General features: G+C 36.3%; 1 protein-coding gene across 3 annotated transcripts in view; it reads right to left on the bottom strand.

Moving 5' to 3' along the window:
- The window catches only part of ZMYM2 (zinc finger MYM-type containing 2), a 68759-nt gene that overhangs the window by 20705 nt on the left and 21948 nt on the right, over positions 1-26106 (bottom strand). For 2 of the 3 annotated variants that reach the window (XM_066313033.1, XM_066313036.1), the window contains exons 6-10: positions 22821-22971; positions 21956-22071; positions 16204-16320; positions 15478-15628; positions 6051-6223 (exon numbers count right to left, since the gene is read on the bottom strand). In XM_066313033.1, the coding sequence (XP_066169130.1) occupies positions 6051-6223; positions 15478-15628; positions 16204-16320; positions 21956-22071; positions 22821-22971 (708 nt within the window). The remainder of the gene's footprint in view (positions 1-6050; positions 6224-15477; positions 15629-16203; positions 16321-21955; positions 22072-22820; positions 22972-26106) is intronic. The other variant, XM_066313034.1, reaches the window with a different exon arrangement.

Below are 26106 nucleotides of genomic sequence, written 5' to 3'. Positions count from 1 at the left end.
TTTTAAGCAGGCCTTGGGAAAAAAAAGTTATCTCTAAATTTTAAAAGGCTACACTTTTAAGAGCACTGAAGATTCAGTACCGCTATACAGTTAAGTCTCGTTCATGTACAATTGTTAAGCTACCTTCTTTTTCAATTGTTTGCTGAGGGTTAGCAACCAGAATAAATCTGCTTTGTTTAATTAATTTGTCACTATGTAAAAAACAAAAACAAAAACCTGCTCACTCCTGGACTTCTAAAGTCCTCAAAAAAAAAGAATTTTGTGCATCAACTCAAACTAATTTCATTGAAGCATTCCGTAAAATAACAGCAGAAAGTGACAGACTTTTTAATAATATTACTGAACTGAGGACAATACAAATCATTTTTTCTCACTCTAAACTCTGGCAGGTTTTTTTGTTTTAAAAAAGAATCAAAAGATTTAAAAAGTTTTTAAAAGTCACCAAAAGAATCACTTCTCTAGGTATTAAATCTGCATTTTTTAGTATTTCCATTATTTTAGTAGTTTGGCAACAGTTTTAGATTCCAATTCTTTAGTTCATCCAAATTCCTCTATGATTTATAAACAATGTCTCTCCAAAAAAGAGAACTCCCCCAGAATTTAGTTTGCATGTAACTTGGAAACTCAAACATTTAAATAATATATCTTTCATGAACCTGAAAATAACCTCATGTTATTTTCATGAGGCATCACTAAGACAGACAACGTTTTTCTCCAGAATACATTCTACTACATTTTATCTGCCATGCTATAAATTATCTGAATAGTGGCAGCCTCAATTTCACATCTTCAGGTAAGCAAATAATTGTTTGCACTACAGCTCGCCTTAATATTGTTAGCAATCTCCATCTTAAAGCAGATCTTAAGAATGAAAAACTTTGAAGATGCTCAGGAATCCAAAGTAAGTCAACCTAATAATATAGCCAGGAGAGGAAGAGGGAAGTTATAATATATGCAACATAAAACATTAATACATAAAACCAAACACAACATTGCAGTTATGCACAAGGCTCTGATGGCTTAAAACAAAACAAAACAAAACAAAATGAAGTCCAACTGTAGTTTTTGTGACTCAAAAAAAACTATAAACAGGCCAATTAGTTCAAATTTTAAAAATAGAAAAATGTTTAGTTTCTTCCCTGTATTTGAACAGTTTGGCACCGTTCTCTGGCCTTGTGTAAGAACTTAAGCTCTCTGTTGTAATTTTCAAGTATTTAAAGATGATACAAAGACTTGTTTCTAACAGTATAACCAGCTTTAAATTGGGAGCAATTAAAGCTGCTGCTTCAAGATCACCTCACACTGAGCAGCAGGTGGCCCTGGAAGAACAGGCATTTCTTTTCCCTCTTCCCTGGGCAGGTAGCAGCAGCAGTGCTTATGCACGCGTAGGGCACACAAGGTCAGAGACCTTACTGTACTGCATTACCCCCATCCTCCCTCAATTTATGTTATATTTGTCAATTGGACTTTCCACTGATGCTGATCCACAGCTCCTTTAGCAGATCACCTCAGTGGGACAAAAGAACAAGTAAGTTGTATTCTTAGAAGGGAGTGGGGAACAAGATAAAATGTAGAGTGTTGCCAAAATAGTGTAGATTTAATCAGTTCAGGAAAGCTGTGAATTCACACCTTTAAGGCAAATGCAACTTCCAAAGCCACCAAAAGACTGAAATACCAGTAGGGAGAGAAAAAAGAAGTGTAATTCACTCTAAATTTAAATCTCAAACCCACCTAACACTGATTAAGAATGACAGCTGACTTACGTACAGAAAAGCCCATCTATTCTGACCTGCTGCACGCTGCTTGACTATCAAAGCACCACTTTCTGCTCATTTTTCTCTCCTTCAAAGAAAGAAAAAGGAGTCAAATCTTGTCAAATCCAGCAACTACAGCCTTCCTACAGCAGGGCCTGTTGTGATAGGACAAGGAGAAACGGTTTTAAATAGGAGGATCAACTTAGATTAGATAAAAGAAAGGTCAACTTTGATTAGATAGAAGAAATAATTTTTTTAGAATGAGGGTGAAACACTGGAATACGTTGCCCTGAGAGGTTATAGATAAGGTTTTTTAAGGTCAGGTTGGGTGGGACATCCATCAACCTCATCTCATTGAAGAAGTCCCAGCCCATTGCAGAGGTCTTGGGATTAGGCAGCCTTTTAAAGGTCCCTTCTGATCCAACTATTCTGTGATTCTCTCATTCCTGCATTCTTAAGCCTCTCCCGGTTTGCTTTTTCATTTAGGCTTTAGAGCAACTATATTGTTGTCTCTCCTGAGATTCTGCTAAATTATTTAGGTAAAAAACAACAAAAAAAATTGTTTCTGCATGGAAGTTACCATTCCTCAGGAAACCTGGGATTCTTTTATAGTGACACTTCACTTCCTATCTCTACATTTGCTATACTTTAATTCTACTATTTCCATAATTCTGCTTGCAGTCAATGTTATACACCGTCCCATGAACTGAAGTTTCCTGCTAACTGCCTGCTCACCCACTTCCCTGACCATCAAATTTTATTGAAAGTGAAAACAAATTAATGTTTTTTTTGACATTTTACGATCCTTTCTTCCCCATTTTCATTTGTTTTAACCTGGGATACTGGCACTAAATGTTAACTGAATCTCCAAAACTGCTGTTTAGAATCTGCTTATCTGTGTTCCAAAAAACCCATCTCTGCTTGCTGTGCTTGCACTGCACAAGTCCTTTGCCACTCACAACTGCTTTTTGCTACATTTCTTTCCCCATTATTTCAATGTGTTCAAATGGGCATGGTGTTAAGTATATATCACTAATGTTTGCCCCAAATTTGGGTTAAAGAATAAAATTTTCATATGTGGGACACTTATTCATATTTTTAATCCCTCTATCACCTGTTCCTACAATTCTCCAACAGTCTGGACTTTTATTAACTTGACCTAATCTTAGCTGTCTATTCCAGCTTCAATTGCAGTAAATAGAAAGCAAAAGATGTCCCCAGAGAGCGAGTGATTATAAGAGAAAGCAGATCAACTGTTCTGAAAGAGTACTTACTGGAGTTTGAGATGTCTAACTAGAGAATGGCTGAATTCGGACAAGAGAAAATTCCACAAGGTTGTCTTGCTGTCTTTACCACTTTGATTAATGCTGGCTCCACTTTCAAATTTTACCACTGCTGACAATCATTGCTGAGCTCACTAGCCACAATATTTCTTCTTCCCCTTGGACTGTAGTTCCCTACCTCCTACTTACTCTTTGCTGCAGACACCTGACCCTCACTGAATACAGAGTCATCACTGCACATGCTGAGTCTAATCAATTCTCCACTGTAGCCTCGCATGACCTGTGTGCACTTCAGCTGTAGTACTGTCATCCACGTTCCTCAGGTGTACTAAAAGAAACATATTTCCGTGCTGTTCTCAGACCTCTACGCTCTCTTTCAAGGTAATTTCAATTCTCTAATATAACACCAAATGATTGAAACTGTCATCAAACATCAGGCTACTAAATGATTTATATTGACATTTCCAGGCATTTCCTGGATTAATATCCAAACCATTTGCAAGCAAGTTTACAGGAGGAGCTCTAAAAACTTACAGAGTTAACCTCAAGACACTGAAAATTTAGCCTCTTGTCTCAGAGGTGCACAGAACCCATAGAGCAGAAATTTCCTCAGAACTTGGCACCAACTGGTACCTGTAGCTGTTGCCCAACAGATGATCAGGACTAAAACTATTCTTTTATATTTCACTACCTCATACTAGGTTTAAAGGACTCTTATCTAGGTAAGTCTAAGGAACTATTAATACTTCTAGATAAGTTGTTGTGCTTCTATCAGTGCTAACTTCTTTTGGCTTCCTAAGAGGAGAATTTTGGCATTCAGGGAAGTGCTCCCACAACAGCTGATTATTTTAAAAGGTTACAATGTTTTCCAGGTAATACTACATGAGAAAGATGTGTCCATAAAAAAAAGTAGACAAAGAAGATGGAGACAAACACTTGTTTAATGAACACAATGATGGTGTTAAAACATTACTAGGTTATTACTACTTATTTCTCTTCATGTATACATTCACTGAAACTCCAAAAATAACACTGAACATCGCATAAATGAGACAAAGCTCATACATATGTAACTATTCTTTTAAGAAGCTAACAGACAAAACAGCTAATGAAGTACAAATTCAGAGAATGGTCCTTATCTATTCTGCCTTCCTATGTTTTGATCATTGTCGATTTTGGCTAGGTCAGAATACGAGCTAACAATGTACTACCAAATCTAAGGTATCTGGAGTGACTTCCATAAAGTGGGAGAAGTTACCAGAAAGGACGTAAAGAAATAAAAAAGAGGATTTTAGCAACAGACACAATTTCCCCAAAACCTATTGTATGTCTTTCCCATGTAATAAATCTCAAGCTTTTTAAACTAAAACTCAATTGTATTAAGGCTTTAAGAAGCACTTGAAAAAAATTACCATCAACGGTTCTTCATAACAGAACCCTAGTTTCACTAGCAAGTGTAAGATTCAAAAAGTAGAAATATGTAACACTTCAACATGATCAAAAGTATCAAAAGTCACTAATTACCAGCCAATCTGCTTAAACTGCCTTTTTATAACATCATGTCTCACATTCCTGTAACACAATACCAACAGCATTTAAGCAGACTTCATGGGCCTGTTACTACCTCATCCCATGAATCAGGATAATCTGAAGTCTGAGTTTTCAAGTGGTTCTCAAAGCTGAATCACAGAACAAGCTTCCACAGAAGCTAAGGTACATGAAAGTACTTTGGTATGCACACCTCCAGGCTATATGCTTTGCTGAATCACCAAAAGATTCCTAAAGCACAGCAAAGATTTAAGTTTTCTATCAGAAGGCACTTTTTTCACAGGGACAAATTTCATCCCGTGGCCCGAGTTTTAAGGCATATAGACAGATTAAATATTATTGTATGAAGTTAATATTTCAGTTAAGAACTTTGCAGCCAAGCTTGTCAACCTATTTTCAAATGAGACAAAAGAAACACATTGTGGTCTTCAGTAGTTTTCTTTTAGGAATGACTAAGAGGACCCCTACATACATTGCTCAAAGAATTTACAATGTTTGGCTGTAACATTTCTGGAATCAGACATTCCAAAATATCAGATATGTCTTCACATTCAGTTCTTTTACAGTAGGTAGATCGTCTTGAATTACAGGACTTGTATCTAGCCCTCTAACATTTCAAGTTTTTTACTGCCTTCCAGGATGTGTGCAGTTTTGGTACGGTGATGAATTTTGTACTGTCTTTTTTGCAACTGCATCCACAGTGTAGCTGTTGGTTTGAAATTATCAGTGTAGCTTTCCAGGGAGTTCACACCAGAGATCAAATATTTTATCCATGGCACTAATCGCAGGTTAAGCTCAGTCCAATTTCATCTTTTCCTTTCAAAAAATGTAAACAAAAAAATCTCTTATTGTGAAGTCTGTGCTGGTTGTGCTTCACAAGGCAGTTAAGCTTCCAGATACTTAGAAATAGATGCCATCTGTTTGACTTAAACTTTTATTAGAAATCCATTTGGTCTTGCTTTTTCCTTTGGCATCCTTTCCACTGGGAAATACTGAACAATCAAAGCCTCTGCAGCTCAAACTGTGGGAGAAGGGAAAAGGCAAAAAAGGAGGCAAACACAGGAACAAGAAAAACTCTGCTAATGTCAGTGAACTCAAGGTATCCAGCTGCTACTTAACAGCATTTTCAACATTCTGAATACACATTTAAGAAGTTTTGACAAGAAAAATGTAGTATTAACTGTGAAAAAATTGGAATTGTAAAGTAACAGATATATATAATAATTTTTTGTTTTTCTGTAACTCAAAACTTCTTTGCCAAACGAATTAATAAACTCAGAAGATAGAAATGCTGCTCTAAGTTCTACAAAAACTCAAATTATGAAATTAATACATTTGCATATTCTATAGCAAATGCTTTGCTGAAGTAAGCCATATTTGCTGCACAGTCCTTGAGATATCCTCACATGTGCGTTTTTGGTTTTTTTAACTGTGGAGCTCTCGTCAAAAATTCTGAGTTACTTGCCTTGTAGTACCAGTCCTGAAATTTTTTACAGCACTCTTCACTGCAGAAATCTCTCACTACACCATCAAGTTCCTTAGTTGCTCCCTTTTTGCACAGCTGTGAGCAGTAATTACAAGTAACACATCTCAGTCCTAACCGTCTTGCAAAGTCTTGTTTATATAGCAGCTTGCAGCCTGGAAACAGATTTTAAACATTAGGAACAAAGTAATTTTTACAAAGAGATATCACAGTTAAGAGTTAAATATTGAAAATTAAATGATACAAAACCAGCTAAAAACTGGGGCTTCAGACAAATTCAGGTTGCACAGTAAAGCTATAATTTCAAGACATTTTTACCCAAGCATCTTCCCTACACAGCTCTATCGTGTCCTGTGATGCCTGCATCTTTTTCAAAACCCTATGCTGAATCTTTGTTTATCAAATTCCTGAATAAACAGTCAGGAAAAAAAAATACATAATTTTATTTTAATATAGACCCATACAAAAGCATTGACTTAAAGTTACATTGCTCAGTTACACATCAAAAATGCTAGAGATCCAAACAACACTATCTACTACAGAAATCCCCATCTTCATGGATAAACTTAATTTTATTACTACCTTTATTTATATTATTAAAAAAACCACTTAAGATTATTTATTCATATTTAAGAACACTAATATGTACAAGATGACCTAAGAACTGAGGGAATTTCTTAAAAAATGTAACTGTAAAGCAAGCAATGGTCAGTAGCGAGAATTATGCAATGACAGAAAATTACACATGAAATTTATGAACAGTTAGTATGCAATTAATATTTTAATTTTTTTTTTCACATTGAGGTGGGGTGGAGATGTTGGTTGTTTCGGTTGGTTATTTTGTGTTGGTTTGGTTCTTGGTGGGTTGTGTTTGTGGGTTTGGTTTTTTTGTTTGTTTGTTTTGTTTTTTGTTTCGGGGTGAGGGTTTTTTGGTTTTGTTTTCATTTACTATGCAGTCATAATTTCAAGGCTGCCATAATGACAGCTATATTCTTCTGTAATCTGATCTTCCCTCAAGCAAACAAGAAAAGACATTCTAATATATTAAATGCATTAAAAGATGAATATTGTAGCTATTATATAGGCTATATTCAGAATGCATTGTATTTAAATTACCTCAAGTCCCGTGCCTATTCAGCTGAAGCCTAAATCATATACTCTATACCTCTGTAATTGTCCTAATTTCATGGGAGAGAACAGAATGAGATGAAGTAACTGTCTATATCAAACATTGGAGGGACAAGATAATATTTACAAAGACCTTTAATCTAAGGTACTGCACCTGTTTTTATGATCTACCAAATACCATAGTACCACCAAAGACCAGAAATCAAGTCTTCCAAGCGTCCACTCTGCTAGGGCATAGATATTATCTAACAGATGCAAACTTCTATACTTCTGCTAAGTTATGAAACTCAGTATGTAACATACATGCTGTGCTTCCTCTGCCATACAGAATATAAAAATACTATAATGTATTCAGTAATTTCAATTATGTGACTACTGCTCTTGTTTATTAGGACAGAATTCATATGTATGGAACTGAGATACTATTTTTAAATCACTAAAAGCACAAGAATGTAAATGGAAGATGCAGCAGACTGAATCTTCCAAAAACAAAAGGTTATTGAGGAACTTGATCTTGCAATGCAATAAGCTTCGCTAACAAATTAAATATGCTAGTAATGTCAAAACAAGACATTTATAGAATGTTGTACAAATAAGACACTGTAGGTTTAAAGTGTTCTTTTGGGGTGGCTTTTTTTTTGTTTTGTTTTTGTTTTTTTGTTTTGGGCCTTTTTAAGTTCTTTAACAACAGAATAAAGAAAATTACTTGCACAGGTGGAAAGTGCCATATCCAGCAACCATCCTTACAGTGCAACTGATTTGGACTTTAAATATATTGCTTTGAAGGAAATAACAATCCTAAAGGTAACAGTGTGTGCAAGCTATTGGTCAAAAATACCAATTAAAAGCAAAATTTCTCAACAGTGTTTTTTCCTTCTGGCTGCCTCTCTCATTATTGCATGGAGCATCATATTCTTTCCACTTTTTAAAAATTCTTGACATGTTTTAGCACCACAATGTAACCCCCTCTTCAGCTATCTCTTAGAAAAGCCACCCAATGCTGCATAACCCTTTCAAAACTAGAGAGTAGTAGTACTCCTCTACTACCATCCAGGCAACCTATGTCCACCTGGCTAAAAAGTTTACAAAAAGGAATGGACAAAATTGAAATTCTTCTTGGCTGCTGAACTACAGAAAATAAAGTAGAAGATGATGTTGCTGTTTTCTTAAAAAAAAAACTATCATGTAAAAACTCTGCAGTCAAACATCTCCCACATCTCTGTGACTCATAAAAATAACGACCAGTGAATATTAAGTAAGGGGAAACAAAAAGTCAAAAATTCCAGCCCTTAAGACCTAAGTGCCTGGAACACATTGGGGTTTTTATAGATCCCTTCTTGCTGAAGGAGGTCTCTACAGAAGATAAAAAACCATTTTTTATAGAACTTTAGATAGTGACAGCAGATTTTTACAACCCTGAAGACTGCTAAAGCAGAATCTTTACAAAGCTTAACTCCCCTGGGGATTTGGGGTTCATTAGTATAAACAGTGCCTAAAACAGACAGCTGACAGTTTCAACATTTTGAACAAAAAAAAATCTCAGAAAAATCTAAGTTCCTCAAGATTTCCAATACAACATCAGACCCACAAATTACAATGTGATTAGACGGAAACCTCTACTGCTTTAAAGTGCCTCTGAGAGAAAACAGCTCTTACTTGGAAAGAAATTATAAGCACAGGTTACTTGGCTCAAGCTACACCAGTCATTAATTATGGTCTTTAATAAAGTTCTAACACCATCCCACCAGCTGGCTGTCTCAGAAAGACCACTAAGGACCATTTGCAGAAATATCTTCAACTCAAAATCTGAAGCAAACAAAAACCAAGTAGGTGAGTATCTGAAAACATATCCTTCACTACACTATTAGTATTCTGGCTTCCAAGCAAAGCCCAACACAAAACCTATCTCTTAAGAGCTCTGAATTTTGGCTCCCCACCTAAACAGTAAAGAAAACTATCTGAATGCATACAAGAGAAGATGACTGAAAAGACAACATCCAGGCAGTTCCTCAAAACTTTACCTCAGGAAAGTTCCAAGAGGGATTCCTTTTTCTTTACAGATCCAAGAATTGCCAGGTTCAGCCCTGCAGAGTTGCCCACAGCAGAAAACCTGCTTCACTTGACTGACTGCAGACTCAGTGCAAGTAAGCTACTAAGAACATGGTCTTATTCTACCAGCAGCACCCACCTCAATTACAGAAGTTCAGTACATTTCTACACCAAGTAGCTGTGTAAAAAGGCATGATGAAGCAGAAATAATCCTGAGTCCTCAACACCAGTCCTTTTTTACCACAGGGCCTCATATCTTATATAGAAAGTAGTTGTTCAATCCTAAAAGAATTGGTTTTTAACCTCTGAAAGGCTGTCCTTACTTAGCTATATTTGTCCTTCAAGTAACATGCAAGACGTGCTGCTCTCTCATGTTGTAATAACTTCAACTATTACCTGTTCTAGAGAAGAGTAACAACAGGCCTGCAGGATCCCAAGCTACGTCTTGGAAGCTTTCTGGAGCTATGCTCCATCCAGACCTTTCTGCTCTGTTCTCCCTCTGTCCTGATGTGCATGCAAAACCTCTTCCATACCACACTGCTATCACCTGCTGTCTCTGGATTCATAATAAACATTATTATTTTTAGGAAAACAGATGCAATGTATCCAAATTATGGGTCCTGCTTGGATTACTGTTAAAGCAGACCTTACCCTCTTCTGTGTAAAGAGAAGTTGTGTATACCACTCCCCTCCTTGTCTTCACCTTAAGAATCTTTTATTATTATTATTCAATCCAACTTTCATACGCCCTCAGTTTATCCTACTGTTTCCTGATATTAGGTACTATTTGCTTCCATTCTCCTCCCTCCTACTCCAATCCAGTTACTCATGTTTTGCTTATTCTTAAATCTTTTCAGGTTGATAATTCTTCCACGTTAATAAGAAAGATCTTTATAAGCTTTCTTCTTCTTGTGCTCATAATCTCAGCACATTAAATGGCACCACCCCTTATCTGCAACTGTCAGTGCTGTCTTTGCTCAAAGAACTATCTCAAACCTCTTCAAAAGACACAACAGTGGAATTAACATTGAAAAATGAAAATCATTGTTCACCACTGGTGCTGAACAATGCACAGGTTTTCAACTGATATTTTTGCCATGTTACAAATTATCTCTCTACAAAGAAAAGCAAGAATTTCAAGACTCAATACATGTACAGAAAATTTAAATTATATTACTTGAACACCATCAGTGTTCTCCATCTAAAAAGGGAAAGGAAGATAAACAATCTCTTTCAGAGCATAGTACTATCTTTCCATTTCTCAACTACAAGAACACTGTGAGAATTTCAAAATCCAGGTTAACAAGTTAAAACTGTCAAGTAATTTCAGAAGAGATGCATCCAAGAAGCACCAACTGGAAACTACATCTACATTGAGACTCTTTCACAAGTGGAATACCACAAGAAGCAACTGCCCAGCTCTTCCATGCATGTTTGTCTAGGAGGTACAGAAGAATGCTTTCCTTCAGCATAACCAAGATCCTTCTCTTGGTGCATCTATAGCAAGGGAACCTGTTAAATACCTCCTAAGTGACCAGTCAGAATTAAATATGCTATCCCTTTAACTCATTTTTATAAGCAAAATGTATTATTTTAGCTTTTACAGTAACAAAATTTGTTTGGAATAGGCATCTGTGGCTCAAAGATCTAAAATTAGATTATTTAATCAGATTACATGGCCTGAACAGCCATGGCCATGACCACACCCTCTGTGCCATCAGAGTTCCCCAAAGAAAATTGCCAAGGCTCAAAGAGGTGCCAGGAATGTCCCATTCTAACTTCTGTCCGTAGCAGTCAAAGGAGTTCATAGTGTCCAGGCACCCCTAAATACCTTCAACATTCACTTCTACTTTCCTACTAACCCGGTTTGTAGGAAAGGAATATCTTTCTGCAGTAACAACATGACTGCTGCAATTGTGAACAAGTATTTTTAGGGATCATGCATTTTGCAGTATTTAAGACATGTTCTGCTTTTCACTTGTTCCCTTTTGCTAGGATATCCCACCTTTGTACCAAATAAAGTTTCAAATGAAAGTGACAAGTAAACTGACATTTCAGGTTAGAATTGATCTCAAGAGGGACACTGCCAAAAGAAGTGGTCATCAGCAAAACCAAAGTAGGCACCATAGCAAGATCTCATTATTTCAACATGGCAGGCCTCTGTCAAGAGCTGTAGAAAAGGACCTAGCAGCTCTATGAAGCACAAATCCAGAAGCGTGTAAAAGGGTGATTTCTTACTGTCTTCAAAAATTTCTGTATGCTAGCCCAAATTCTGTACGTTTTATTTTTATAAGCAGTATCAGTACCTCTAAAAAAGATAGTTGCTAATGTAAACTATTAAAAAAGCTGTGTTTGAACAGTTTCTGTAGCTCTCACTTTAAAAATCATGAGACCAAACATCAGGAGCTAAGAGATTCATGCAGGGTTGGTGGCAACTCAACCCAGGGGGACACAGCAGCTCAGCACGGCAGAGCCAGTTCACCAACTCCTCCTCAGCCCATCCACCATGGAACCGCAGCAACTCTAAAGTTTTTGCAACACTTCATATCACACATCAGTTTTTAAATAATTTTTTGCTGTTTCTAATAACATCAGGAATTGCTATAAGTATCAGGTAGTATCCTAAGTGATTGTGAAACCTGTATAAAACTTAACATCTGTGTTTAGGCTATCTCATTACCTGTAGTATTTTCATATAAATCTAAAAATTAATCAACTACTCATTTAATAGTATACTTTACCAAACAATCCACTGTGCAGAACTGGTTGGGAAAATCCCACTCTAAAATCTACAATGCTTTAACTGAATATACACCTTTTCTAGAGGAAGGTACAATTACTTAGTTTCCTTAATTTATTTTTCCACTTGTCAGTTCCACAGTATTTTAAGAGGTTATCTCTACTTAAGATGAAACATCAGAGACTTTTTCAGAGAAAACTCAATGTCTGCATTGAGTTTCATTTGCAGAAACCATAATTCCCAGAAATTTATTAGCAGGCTATCAGGATGACAACTGTCTTTTATCTGCGTTATCCATTTGAAAAGAATTCCCAACCATTAGATAACTGAGTTACTCCAGTAGCTTAATGACCTTCTCCTTCCTAGAAGAAGACTACCAGATATGAATTAATGTTATTACAATTTGCATTATAAAATTATTAACGCTATGTTGTTTAAGTCATAGCATTTAGTTCTACTGAAAAGATGAATAAAGTAAATCTACAAATAAAATAAAATTATGGTGATATTCATCATAGAATAGTTTCATTGCTGGATTGCCAAAGACTGATTTGTTCTCCAGACTCTCAGAAGGAATATATATAAACAAAACCAAAAAAGCACCCACTCCCAAAGTACCCTAAATCCATTAACCTGAAGATTTCCTCAGGATTAAAAACTTACATAGCCTATCCTCAATTGTCACTCATGCAACTACACATACATAAAAATCCACAAGCTACTTCTTGCTTTAGCATACATAATAAATAGATCTTATTTAATTTAGATACAGATCATTTGGAATGCAGCATTCTAGTGGCAAAACACGAGGACAGCCTCAGCACCAGGAGAACAGAATAAACTCTTTCAGCTACTCCATTCAGGTTGTTCATCCTCCACATAGCATTTGATTTTTGGACAAGAACAGAAAAAGCATCCTATACTCCATGAAAGAATTAATAAGCATTTTTAGCACAAAATCTAGGTCAGTTCTAATGTAACCTTACTGTAATGGGGGTTTCAGCTACTTCCTGCACATGTTTTTAAGTGTCTCAAAAGAAACATATAAAAAATAGACCTGGAATAAAACCACACAAAAATACTAACGCAAGAGACTTTAATGTGGGTGCTGGGGTTTGTGAGTAAATAGATATGCATACACATGTGTGAAAAAACCCCTCAGGTATGAAGAATGGGAGCAATGACACATTCAGTACTTCAGCTGGGCAGCTGTAAGCAGTCGACCACTATTTGTGGCTGGTCTTGTATGTGCTTTCCCATCAGTCTGCATGAAGATGAATGAGTAAGTATACTTGCAGAAATTTTAACACATGTATAACTTCTGATGTTATCTAGGAGCCTTTTATAAACTCCCCACATTTCCCCTTGGGAGTTCAATTTCTTCCAAAAATGCCAGTAGCTTTTGTGACTGAGTATCTCTGGCTATTCCTTCTCAAACTATGATACATTGTCTTCTGCTGAAGAATAATTGCATGCTCAAAAAAATAATCTGTGTAGGGGAGGTTCCTTGAACAATCTGCAATATCAAAATCTGGACAGCCTCCACATCCAACAGGTATTTGGTACTTGTACTGGTTTTGTTATTTCACACACAGTTGGACATATATCTGGAATAAGGCTTTGAAATTAACGACAAACCAATGATGTTTAGGTGCCTGGAAAAGGGGGAAAAAATTCTACCATGTCTGATGATGGAGCTTCTATTTACTAGCCTCCAAAAGTCCTGGCCCTGTCCTTCCCACATCAGATCTAAGCACTACTAATTCTTGGACTACACTGTTTCTGCAGCCTTTGATGAAAATTGATGGTGTTCCAACAAAATAAACGGTCATGGGTTCCTTCAGAATTTCTGTCCAGGTCATTGGTTTATTTGCAGCAGGAACAAATACAGCTCTTTTTCATAGGAATCACAAAATAGACGTTAGCTACAGCTGGCAGGTATACACTGTTCTTATTCAAGTTACAATTACTTAATGGTGCTTTTGACTATCCTCTCTCTACTACTCAGATCATCACAGTAAGCTGATCAACTTGGTCTTTACGGTAACATTTTGCATATTCACCCTCATAATATTTGCTCCTAAGCTGGCAGTCCAGCACTTGCAAACTCAAGACCCACACTAAGACATCTGGCAACAGATTCCCCCCACTTAGTATCTATATTTACACAGGAGAGACTGGTTTGATTTCTTTTCTTCCTCAGATTATCCAATAGGAAACAGAAGTCCTCACTTTAAGCCTTGTCACACAGAAACAGCAATGGCATAGCTGGCATTATGAATCCAACTCATTTAATTGCAACAGCCACCCGGCTTTTAGGGAGTCATAAATTACACAGTAATAGAAGCAAATACTTTAATCTCCAGAAAAGTATCTTGTTCTTGTTTGAATGCATTCTGTGGAATTGTTTCATTCACAGAAACAATTTCTAGCTAGAGGCTGCTGAGCAATACAATGATAAACTGTAAGGCTGGGCCTTAATTTGTCTGTTTTTCACTTTCCAGCTATCAATCTGCAGTCCAGAACACTGCACTCCATTCTTCAGAAATGAAAGACTCCAGAGTCCTTAGCTGTAAGGGAATGGCATGGAAGGAAGACTACCTTCAGCTCTGCATTCCAACCCTCTCCAGCTTAACAGGATCCTCCTCAAGTAAACTCCCATATCTACAATTTAATTTGCCTGAAAGCAGAGATCTTCCACAGGTCTTATCAAATAACATTGGAAGTGTTGTTAGAACTAAAGAAAATAATATTCACCATATTTGTGAATGACAGGTCATCCAAACTTGTAGGTAAACTTCTAAGATCATGATTAAATACCAGTATCAAAGGAGAGCTCACCAGAAGTGGAAAAGATAGGTCTTTGTCAAAATCAATTTTGCTGTTTCTATCAACACCATGCTTTAATGCAACTTAAAAGAATCCTAGGCCCATAGAGCTCCCTTTTAGTTTGCTTTCTCTTTGAAAATTCAAGTAATTACTCAAGCAAATTGTAGTGCCAGTAATCAACACACAGCAACAGGCATCATTCAAGTTATTGCTTAAGTAACCAATCTAAACCAACATAGAACTTCTACTGTTGTGCTTAATTTGGAAAATGCTAATCAAAGAGAAGCTTGGTGTTCATCAGTGCAGTTAATGTTGTATATGCACTACTGCATACATTTAAAAAAAATGTATAATTTTTTGTGCATATGTACATACGCAATGTTCATACATATGCATTTGATTTATATATGCACACAGTGTTAACCTTAACCTGGACTAAGTGGTGAAAAGCTCTAGAGACAGCTCAGATAAATTTAAATGTACATGCACTAATAACAACAGGTACAACCACTTCAATAATAGTAATGAAGAGACTTCTTGTTTTGCCTCAAGTTACAACAGAATGAGTTGTTACCTTAAATACTAACATTATATATAAACAAATTAGTCAACTGCAGTAGAACAATGACCAGAACCACAGGAAGAAAACAAATACATACATACCTTCACTGCAAAAAGGTCTTTTGATACCAGAGAAATTCACTGTTTCATGGAGAGTTTTCTCTTCCTGACAGTATTCACAGTATGTCACTATGCAGTGCAGTTTCTTATAATCATCAGAACATGCTCTGCTGCAGAACTGATACACTTTGTTCTAAATGCAAAGTTGCAAAGCATCGTGAATAAGGTTAATGAATAAAATCTTAAGGTCTAACTAGTGCAACTTCAAGTAACAGTTGCCATTAAGACAACTTAGAAAGTAAACTGAAGTGCAAAAACATAATTAGAATATGGCTTCTAATGCTAAAAATTTACAGATCCCAATTAAGATGCCAGTGCTACAAATACTCATACCTTCACATGATAACACTGAACAGATAATATGCCACTCAATCTCAGCTTATCTTCCTTAGATACTTCCCTCAGTTCATAAGGAAGTGTAATAATGGTCTATCATATCTACAATAACTGAACATGAAAGCAGATTTTGGATTCACAGCTGATCTGAGAAAATACATTTTTTTAAATTCCACAGAAACTATTTATGAATAAAGACTTCTGGTTTTATCCATACTGAAATTAAATTATATTCTACAGAATCAGGTAGATTTTACTGAACTTTTTACAAGAAAATTCAGTATCTTACAGCTAGAAAAACTGTATTAAACTTCTAAGTTTAAACTTTGAAACACATCATCATTCAAGAGTAACACCAACATCCCCCCTTACCTCCCATTCCAGTACTTCTGGTTTTGAACAGAAAGAACTTTTGCAATAATTACATTTCAACTGAATATCACTGGGAGAGATGAACTGACCATTTGTTGAAGACTGAACACTGAGAGTCTGAAAAAAAACCATAAATATATACACATACATCAATAAAAAACATAAGTTACTTTTAAAACATGGGTTTTTTTAATTAAGTTTATAGTGTTTGACAATTAAGGAGTTTATTTAGACTCAAGAGCATTTCTGGCAAAAGCACAGCAGGTTAGTTCTTTACCTTAATTCCTTTTCTCTTGCCATCCCAGTTTCTCAATTTTGACTCTTTACCCTTACTTCCACCATAATTACTTTAAATCATTTTTTTTTTACCTTACCTTTCTTATGCCTTTTATTTAAGGGTAAACACATTTTTTGTAAAAATGAACAAGAAGTATCCCCAAACAGAATGCTTTTGTTAATCACAAAACATATATTTTCAGACAGATATACTTCACAGCTTGCATTATTTTGGTGACAGAGAGATAAAGATCAACAAACAAATACTTTCAAAGCCAAACCTCACCAAGGCAGATTATCAACACCTTATGTAAGCATACCACTTGAACATACAACTACCAAAGTAAAAGGCTTTTACTGAGAAACCTCAAATCTACTCAGATTAAGAAAAAAAATTAGCTAAATTAGCTAGTCCAAAGTATCCTCAATCCCATGGCAGGAAGATGCAATTATTCACATAGGCAGCCCCTAAACAATTCAGGAGTGTAAAACTGAGAAAAATACAGATTGTACATGTAGGTATGAGAATTTAATTCTGTAACTGAGTAATTTCCTTAATGCATTTCTGTGGCAATCGGTAGGTAAGAGAACTCACTTATATAATACCTGTATCTTTCAGTATGTCTTACATGTACCAACAGAATAAAGTGGTTTTCCATATTCCCTAATTAAGCAAGAACTATTGGTGTATTACAGATGTGATGTTCCAGACAAAAATCTGAAGCAGTAATTGCAGACACTTGAAGAATCCAGGACAAACTTCTTACATCTGTCTTCTCAACAAACTTTCTCACACTATTTGCAACAGAATACATTTAAAGACAAATACTCTTCAGCCAGATTTGTTACTACCTCTCCGCTGTCTAACAGTGAAAATCCCGAACATTTCTGTTACAGGACACTTTTCTTCAGACTCTCATGCTAGTAAGGGTTCACCTACACTAAAAAATAAATTAAAATTTAAAAACTTTGTTGAGACCTATTGCTGATATAAACCCTGATCTATGTGGGCTGGTATTGTTGAGTGCTAGCTGGCAGTGCAAAATATCATTTTATGCAGCTGCATTAACTCTGTATCAAGAGCTTGCAGACATTCAGTAGTCATGCATATTTCCCAATCACAGGCAGGAACTGAGGACTAAATTCCAGGCAGCAAAGTGACACCTGTACCTCAGTGACTCACTGGGCTAAAACAACTTTTATATAAAACTTCTACAACAACTTTTTTCTGATGTCTACACATAATATTATCATATTTCTCCCATGATATCCAGCAAATGTCCCTGTGGCTGAGCAAGGTTTGCTTCACTTTAGCTGCTGTAAATAGCTGAAGACTTGCACAAACACGAGAGCCACAAAGGCATTTTTAACTGCAAGGTCCAACCTGTGCACTTCTGCATTTGCAGGTGTCTTCACAGAGCAAACATCATGCTCGACACATGCTGCTGTGTGGCTTATGGAAGTCCTAGAAGAACTCATTGAAAATGAAAAGTAATCAAGAACATTCAGCACCTCCTGACCTCCAGCTCAGGAATAACAGAGATGTAAAGAACTAGCTGATGTGGCAACTTGTACAGGAACACTGAAGACAGAGGAAGGAATGAAGATGAAATATACTAAGTAGTCATCAAATGAAAAGCAACCCTTACCTTCCAACTCTGTAGTTACCTTTAAATATGGAACCCAAATACCCTATTGTGAGGGCTATAAGTTGAAAGAAAACTTAAATTTTCGTTGTTTTCTGAAGTATGCCAGTTACCTTCTTTTATTTCTTTTCATTACTGTTTACTGGGGTAGAAATTCAAACTCCCTAAGTCTAGAGGGCTGGTAATCAAAAAAGGATGAAAAGCTAGAGAAGTGAGAAGAGCAAAGTTTGAGACTATTTAAAATGAGAACTTGTTTTAAAGGAGATTTACGCGTAACTATAGATTAAACAAATCTAAGCTATTAAGCATTACTGCTTCCAAAAAACACCAACAGTAATGTTTTTTATCGTGAGCTCCTCTGGTGAATTAAACATGTTTCTGGAAAAATCTGTAAAGAACTGAATTCATATTACTGAAAGTTCTAAACCAAGCAGGTTTAAATCAAGTTAATCACAACATTATTCTGTACGCCTCTTTAAAGTTTCAATTATTCTGCTTACAATTAAGAACTGCTTCTGCACAATATTTTGAGCCAAGATGACATGCATGGAATATTTTCCCCATCTTGCTTTGCTTCTAACTTAAAAGGTACTTAAAGTACCTTTAGAAATTATTTGGGAGCATAATTACACCCAAAAAATGATAAAAGAAAAAAATCATATATTCATTAAAATCTTTCACCAGTCACCCTGAACACAAAGTCTTAGCAATGCTATGTTGTATCAAAGACATCTTTGAAGTCATGTACCTATGTTTGTTCCTGCTTTGAATAACAAGAGCATGGGAAGCATAAGCAAAGCAAAAAAAAAAACCACTGTAAAGCCCTTTTCAGCCTTCAATGCAACCAGCTCCAACTGCTCTAAGTTACAGTTTAATAATGAACACTAGGCAGGCACAGCCTAGGATCCTGAGAAGACCACCACAGCAGCACAGCTTCTGGCCTGCTCCTGCCATGGCAGCATATGTGATAGAGGGTTACCCTTGCTCATAGCAACATGAAATCAATTGTGGAAACATTTCTGTACCTAAGTGTACATGTGGAAGAGCTAGTAGGCAGCCAGACTAAAGTTAGTTGTTTTTTCCAGCTGAGAAAAAAACCCCTCCATGTTTGAAAGAATCAAGCTGCTCTTAATGCACATGAGAGACGCACTTACAAGGAACCTTCTACACGCTCTCGTTCACTAGGACCATTCCACAAGCAAAGTCAAGGGCATTAAATTAAACAGGGAAGGAAACAAACATTTCCCCTGCACTCATGCACACACAGATCTTACAGCCTGGGCATGGAAGCCTTAAATATTTTATTATCAAATTTAGAAGAGTATTTGTCTGTGTGCGCACACGTGCGTACAAGAAAGAGATGTAATGTATATAGCCAAGAACACCTCCATGCACCATCACAGTGGTGAAACAGAACAGCATTAGTGAATAACCAGGTTTTTCATGCTAAAAACCATTCTCCTTTTAATTCTTAATTGGTCCTACAATTCTCCAGATACATCCATAAATTGGAAGCAAAACTCAAACCAATTAAAGCTTTAGCACAAATTCTTGCACAGATTTGTGTTTTCTAAGATAGCTTGTACTGTCAGACATTTACACAGCTGCTAAATTTAGGAAGACACTTGTATTACAGCCTCCATGCTCACAATAAATAATCAGTAGCTTATTTTCCCCTTAACAGCAAGATTTTCAACTGACCCATTAAAAGCACCAGTATCAATACTGATCTAAAACAGTATACCTTGGGAACAGTTCCATCTTCAACTCTGCAATAACATCCTCCAAGACAAGAGTGTGGAAGATAAGATTCAGTCCCTCCATTTTACCACCAACTACCAAACAAAAACCACATAAAGCAGGCTGTTCTCTCACTCTCTTTCTTACAAGATCAAATGCTCTTACAGGCTGGCAGCTCAAAGGAGAATGTAGATATGGACATAAACTGTACAACATGTAGCTCAGCTGAATCTTTTCAGTATTTCAGTACATTAAAAGAGCAACTAGCTAGAAACAAAAGGTTATTTGGAAGACACAATCCTGAAATTCTGTAAAACAAATGTACTCATTTTTAAACCAAAAGGACTAAAATACTTGCAGAAAGGAGGAAACACAGGCCTGAAATAGCAATTATTCTGTTCTGAGGATAACCCTTAAAGAAAAAAGTCTAGGAAGAACAGGCACAGCAGGAAAAAGGGATGAATAAGAAAATCAAAATAAGTGTTATCTCCATTAGTAAACACTGAAAAAATATGGAGCACTGTAGTAAATCGACCATTTTTTCACTTTAGGTTCAATACCTTACGTGTCACTTAGGTACAAGAGAAGCCTCAAGAGAACACTTACAGCCCAATGCTCACATTGTGGTACACCATCCTTTCCACTTAAATACTAAATGAACAGAAAAAAAGAAACTGTTCTCATACATTCAACTCTAGCCTTATGGTGAAAACATTTTATTCTTCTACACAGTGACAATACAAAAGCTACCTAAAGTTAAAATCCAACAGTGCTGGCTGAGCAAACTACTTGTAAGCAAGTGACATCCTACCAATTTTTGGCCTTCACTGAGAACTCCCAGACTGCAAGGCTGCTTCAATTAAACTCCACTACAACACTGAGAAGAGATCTACGTGCAGCACTGAGACTGCAATAGATGCATGTGCACAAGGACTCAGTAAGACCACAAACCCACAAGCAGCATTAAATGATCTGGCACTTCTATTCAATAATGTTGCTTAACGTTGACTCGTGCAAATCCAAGAAGGTCGAGGCTGAACTCTTCATTCCCTGGCTGCATTTGTTCCAAGAGCTCTTGGGGATGCAATTAATTGTAAAATCATGTACAATAAAATAGATGTTGAATGAGTCTGCAAGAAGTATTACAGGTCTGTCATTGCACACTAACAATACACAGGTATTCTGTTAATCAGTTCCACTGACAGACACCTACCAAACTGGTTATGATGGAAACTTGGCTGCATGACAGAGGTCCTACCCAGTGTATATTAAAGACGCAATTAAAAGACCAATTTGCTGTCCAGTTGATAGAAAACAGCAAAGTTCAATGACAAATGGGAAAACCCTGTGTGCGTGTAACTCGTCAACAACACGAGGAAGCAATTATCAATTATCCAGTGTGAATGTGGGGAAAAATGTTTTCACATACAAAAATTGAAAATATTATTTTAAAATATCCTTTGATCACCAAGAGATTAATGGCTAGAACACATTTCACTTAAGCTTTAACCTTAATTCATAGTGAAAATATGACACTTTCAACAAGCAGAGCAGCTTCATCCAGAGTGCATGTCATTAGCCTTGCAATCCCCCAGTTTCTGGCCACAATTTAAGCAGCTAGTTTTGTCCATAAATGAACCAGTTGAAGCTCTAACTTTCATTTCAGAAGGAACCACTTTTCTCCATGGCAGACCTTTGTTAGTTCTACATTCAACATGAGAATTATGTTATTGTGTTTAGTACAATAAGAAGAGGCTAAATTTGTTGATCTTCAAGGCAAAACAGCAAGGCTCACATCCATGAAGAGACTAAGGTGGTAAAAGTAAGATGAGCAGTGATACAGCTTTGTGCTTTCTAACAATATAAAGCAGAAATTGGTTATAAGTTTAAGACAGCAGCTAGTGTTATCATTATGAAACAGCACTTTGATCAAAGAAATTGTTATAAGCCAGGAGCACCTGCTACATTAGTTGTAACTCTCAAGCACATATATATATACACACAAGCAAGTTAGTTAAATATTCAAATACTTAACACAAACACAGGCACACAAATATTTAGGGAGGAAAAGATTTAACACAACAGCTAACCTGAAATTTAGCTACACAACTGGAACTGCAAAAGTTGTACAGTTTTCCATCAGGCATTGTGGCTTGATATTGAGGTAAAGAGTTTCGCTTACAAAAGTGGCAAATAATTTCCATACCTAAAAGAAAAACGTAGTTTACAAACAAAATAAATAGAAAATAATAGGAAAAAAGGAGCATTATAGGTAAGCCCTTTTTAGTTTTTCAGTGTAGAAAACTAAGATTAGTCTGTTTTCCAGTCAGCTTCTACAAGTCACACAAAACAAAATAAACTACAGAAGTTTGGATAAATGCTTTCACTAAACATCAGTACTAAATATGAAAACACCTTCTTCCAGAAAATTCACTGGAGCATTTTCAACTTCAAGTTGAGATCTGCTTTGCATACTGAAGAACACACGTTTCGAGTTATTTACCAAATCAAAAACTTTACCTAGAGCATATCTATATGCATTGTAACTACCTCTATTCTTATCCATCTCCTGCTTGACTGAAAAAAAAAAATCCAGGGTGGGATTCATATGAGAATTCAGAGAATATTAATTCACATGCAAAAAAAATTCACTATCATCCTGTGACACATTGGAGCACATTATGCTTCAGCATTTTTTTCACAGGATGCCTTAATACAGTTGAAAAGTCTTTGCAACATCACAAAAAAAGGCCAGTGAGGAAAATCCTCATGGGTCCATTTTCTGGTGTTCAACAAATGTTTTTTAAGTTTTATTTTTTTTTAAATTCAGTTGAAAACTATAAAGTCACATCTGCATAGACTAACTGTAAAGCAAGTGCACCCACCCCCAGTGTTCAAACTTTTTAAAAAGTCTACTCTTAATAGTGATGAAAACCCATCATCCTTTTCACTTACTTTGTGATTTTGCATATTTTGATTTGTGTGTGTTCATGCATACAGTTGAGCAATATGGCTCCATATATCCATTAGGTCCTATGCACTGAGTCATGTCAAAAAACCTGCACTGAGCTCTGCAGCCAGTACAAGATGTTAATTGGCCACATTTCTAAAACATAAAACAAAGCAAAACATTGAGTTAGTTAAAACTACGCTTGGCTTTTGACTTAAATTATGGTCTTAAAAAAAACCCAAAAAACAAAGGAAAAGTTTTACTTCTGTCATCTGCTCCCTCATCAAATTCTTCCTGTATTAACTCTCCTGATCAACCTCTCTAGAGCCTTTAGCACTATGGTTGCTGAACTACAGTCTTTTACTCCTGAGGAAAAGCCAGCTAAAACTAACCTTCTGTGTAAAGACACACACCCCCACCCCACCCCCCCCAAAAAACTCAAACCATTCAAAACATCTCAATTCCATCCCAAACCCCACTGTCTGCAAACTGAACTGTGGTAAGAGTATGCAACAAGTTGTGCTGAGTTGAAGAATTTGAAAGAACTCTATTCCTTTCTCCTTCTTGATGGGACAATAGTTGTAAGGATAGGAACAGGAATCTGGCATGGCTAGTATGACTCACAGAATGGGTAAGCTTAGAAAAGACCTTTGGCTCAACCTCCCTGTTCAAGCAGGGTCTTCCTAGAGCACATTGCACAGGATTGCATCCCAGATGGTTCATGAGTATCTCCAGTGAGGGAGATTCCGTAACTTCTCTGGGCAATCTGTTCCATTGTGCAGTGACCTGCACAGCAAAGAAGTTATGAATATGAAGAATGAATAAACTTTGGGGAGAAAAAAAAAAAATTGTATCTCCAATCCTCCAGGCAGGAGGAACACACTGCAGAGTTTCTATGCTGAACTGTGACTCCATGAACCTGGTAAGAGACTCGATTTTGACATCTCTCAACAGAGCAGTCAGTCCATCAACAGTCTTCCACAGAATGGAACAAATGTTCTATAAAAAGCTGCACAGAGCAGAACTACCAATGACATAGTCAACATCCAAAATCAGTAATTCTGATGTGCTACATATATTACATATGTCAGTGTCAGGCAACTATCTCAAGCCATGATAAAACAAGTTTCAGAAAAAAATATCTAGACACCTTCTCTTCCCATAGAAATAGTATCGTGGTCTTGACAGTGACAGAGAAAATTCCTCTCCAAAAATGATCGGCCTCCTAGTAGACAGACTCTCACCTTATTAAGTATTAGAAAATCATCACTAAGGCACTTAAGATCTCTTCCCTTCTAATGAAATTTTTTGGCATTCTCTCTCTCTTTCCCTATTCCCAAGGATGAAAAGGGGAAGGAAAGGCAAAGCTCATTTAATAAGTGCTTCATTTTGTTCAGACTGACAGAAGCTTCAGAGGATATCTTTGCTCTTCCTATTTTTCAGTACTCAAATTTGAAAACTAGTTAAATCTAGTCTTATAGACAGAGATGAAACTTATGGGTTTATAATGTCATCCTTCCTATACTAAGAGCATCTGCATAAAAACATACAAATCCACATGCCTGTGACACAAATCGGATGTAGCACCCTGCAGAGACCAGCAAAATTTCCACACAAGTTCACAATTTCCACAAGCTGTTTTGATGAAACCTTTGCTGGGGATTTCCTCTAAAAAGGAGTACCAAGTACCTGTCAAGGTATCAAGCTCCTAACTAGAGGGGATAGAATAGGACTCTTATTTCCTTCCTGTTTTAACTTTTTTCCATTTACCTTTAAACATGTTACTCGTTATCTTATCAACATAGTTATCTTCCTAATCAGCCACATTATTGACAAAATTCACACTTAGTACCAAGACCAAAATGTATTAGCTATATTGTTCTGTGAGTTGGAGCTACTCTGCTGCTATGCATTCATCTCTGGCAAGCTAAGAAACAAAAGCAGGACATCCAGAAAACTGAGTTATGTTACTAATAATACAGGAGGCTACAATTTAAAAACTATTTGATTTCTTGGAAAGTGCTTAATGGACAACCACCATAAAAAAAAAAAAATCGGCTTCCACAAATAGCCTTGGCAGCTCCAGAATAAATCAAAATGTAAATCTAGAAACACTGATGCAAATTTGCTGGCAAACAACTTTATGAAGAGCATTCAGCAATATAATCAGCAAACAAATGCACAGGCAAATGAAACTTTCACAAGTTCCATATCCAACTCCATATCCAAAAGAGAAATTCAACAGAGGCTACAGTGACTTCAAGGAACAGCAAGAGAAAAGCGTAAGTTTTAATAAATAAGTTTATAGTAAACGGATCAGGGCATAATGGGGAAAAAAAAATCATTGTGTCAGCAAACTACACGTTTTGACAAAAATTCCTTGAAAGCTGAAATAGCTTTTGCTAATCAGCATCACAAATACCTCATCATTTAGGTGATATCAAGAAAGGATCATGCACACAAAGAACAGTGCAACAGCATGTCAATCACTTCTGAATTTCATACATCTTCAAAATACTGGAGTTGTTTACTGACTTCACCCCATCTCCTTCAGATTTAAAAATAAGAAATTTTTTTATTCCTATCTAGTAATAATCTAGTAAACCTAGATCTAATTTATCAAGACTACAAAGAATAAGAATATCTAAAAAACATGCCAACTATGCAGAAGATTCTGTGGGTAGGAGCAAAACTGCAACAAAAGCTCTCGTGTTATTCTTGTAGTAACAAATAAAAAGAATATTTGAGCATTTCTGCATTATTAGAAATTTAAACACATTGTTACACAAGTGAAGAAGACAGGGCATGGTGACAAAAGAAAATTAGAAGGCCCAAACCTTCCTTAAATGTATTGTTCCTAAAATGTTGTAATCGTCATCTCCCTCACACTAAACCTCTTTCTTGAATTTTTATTACTCTTTCCAGCACTCCCTGAACTTCCAAGTACAAATAATAAAATCATTCAAGAAAAAAACCAAACCAAAACAAAAAACCCCACAGAAACAAACCAAGGAGTACTGCAGTATTGTTAAAAAAAGACTAATGCATACCTCAAAGTATACCTCGATAAGTATTATACATGTGTCTCAAACATTTTTTTTTTTAAGAGTCTAACTCAACAGCTTCCTCTATTGACAACACCAACAGAGAGCCTCCAGTAACAGAGAGCCTCCAACTGTAGCTCCAATACTTTTGGATACCCGTAATACAAACCAAGAATGTTTTTCTGTTCCTAAGTGTGAAATTTCCAGACAAGACTATCAAGTTTCTCAGCCTACTTATATTTCTACT

Source organism: Sylvia atricapilla, chromosome 2 (assembly GCF_009819655.1).
Source record: "Sylvia atricapilla isolate bSylAtr1 chromosome 2, bSylAtr1.pri, whole genome shotgun sequence".
NCBI lineage: Eukaryota > Metazoa > Chordata > Aves > Passeriformes > Sylviidae > Sylvia > Sylvia atricapilla.
This window is presented reverse-complemented; position numbering and strand designations above follow the sequence as displayed.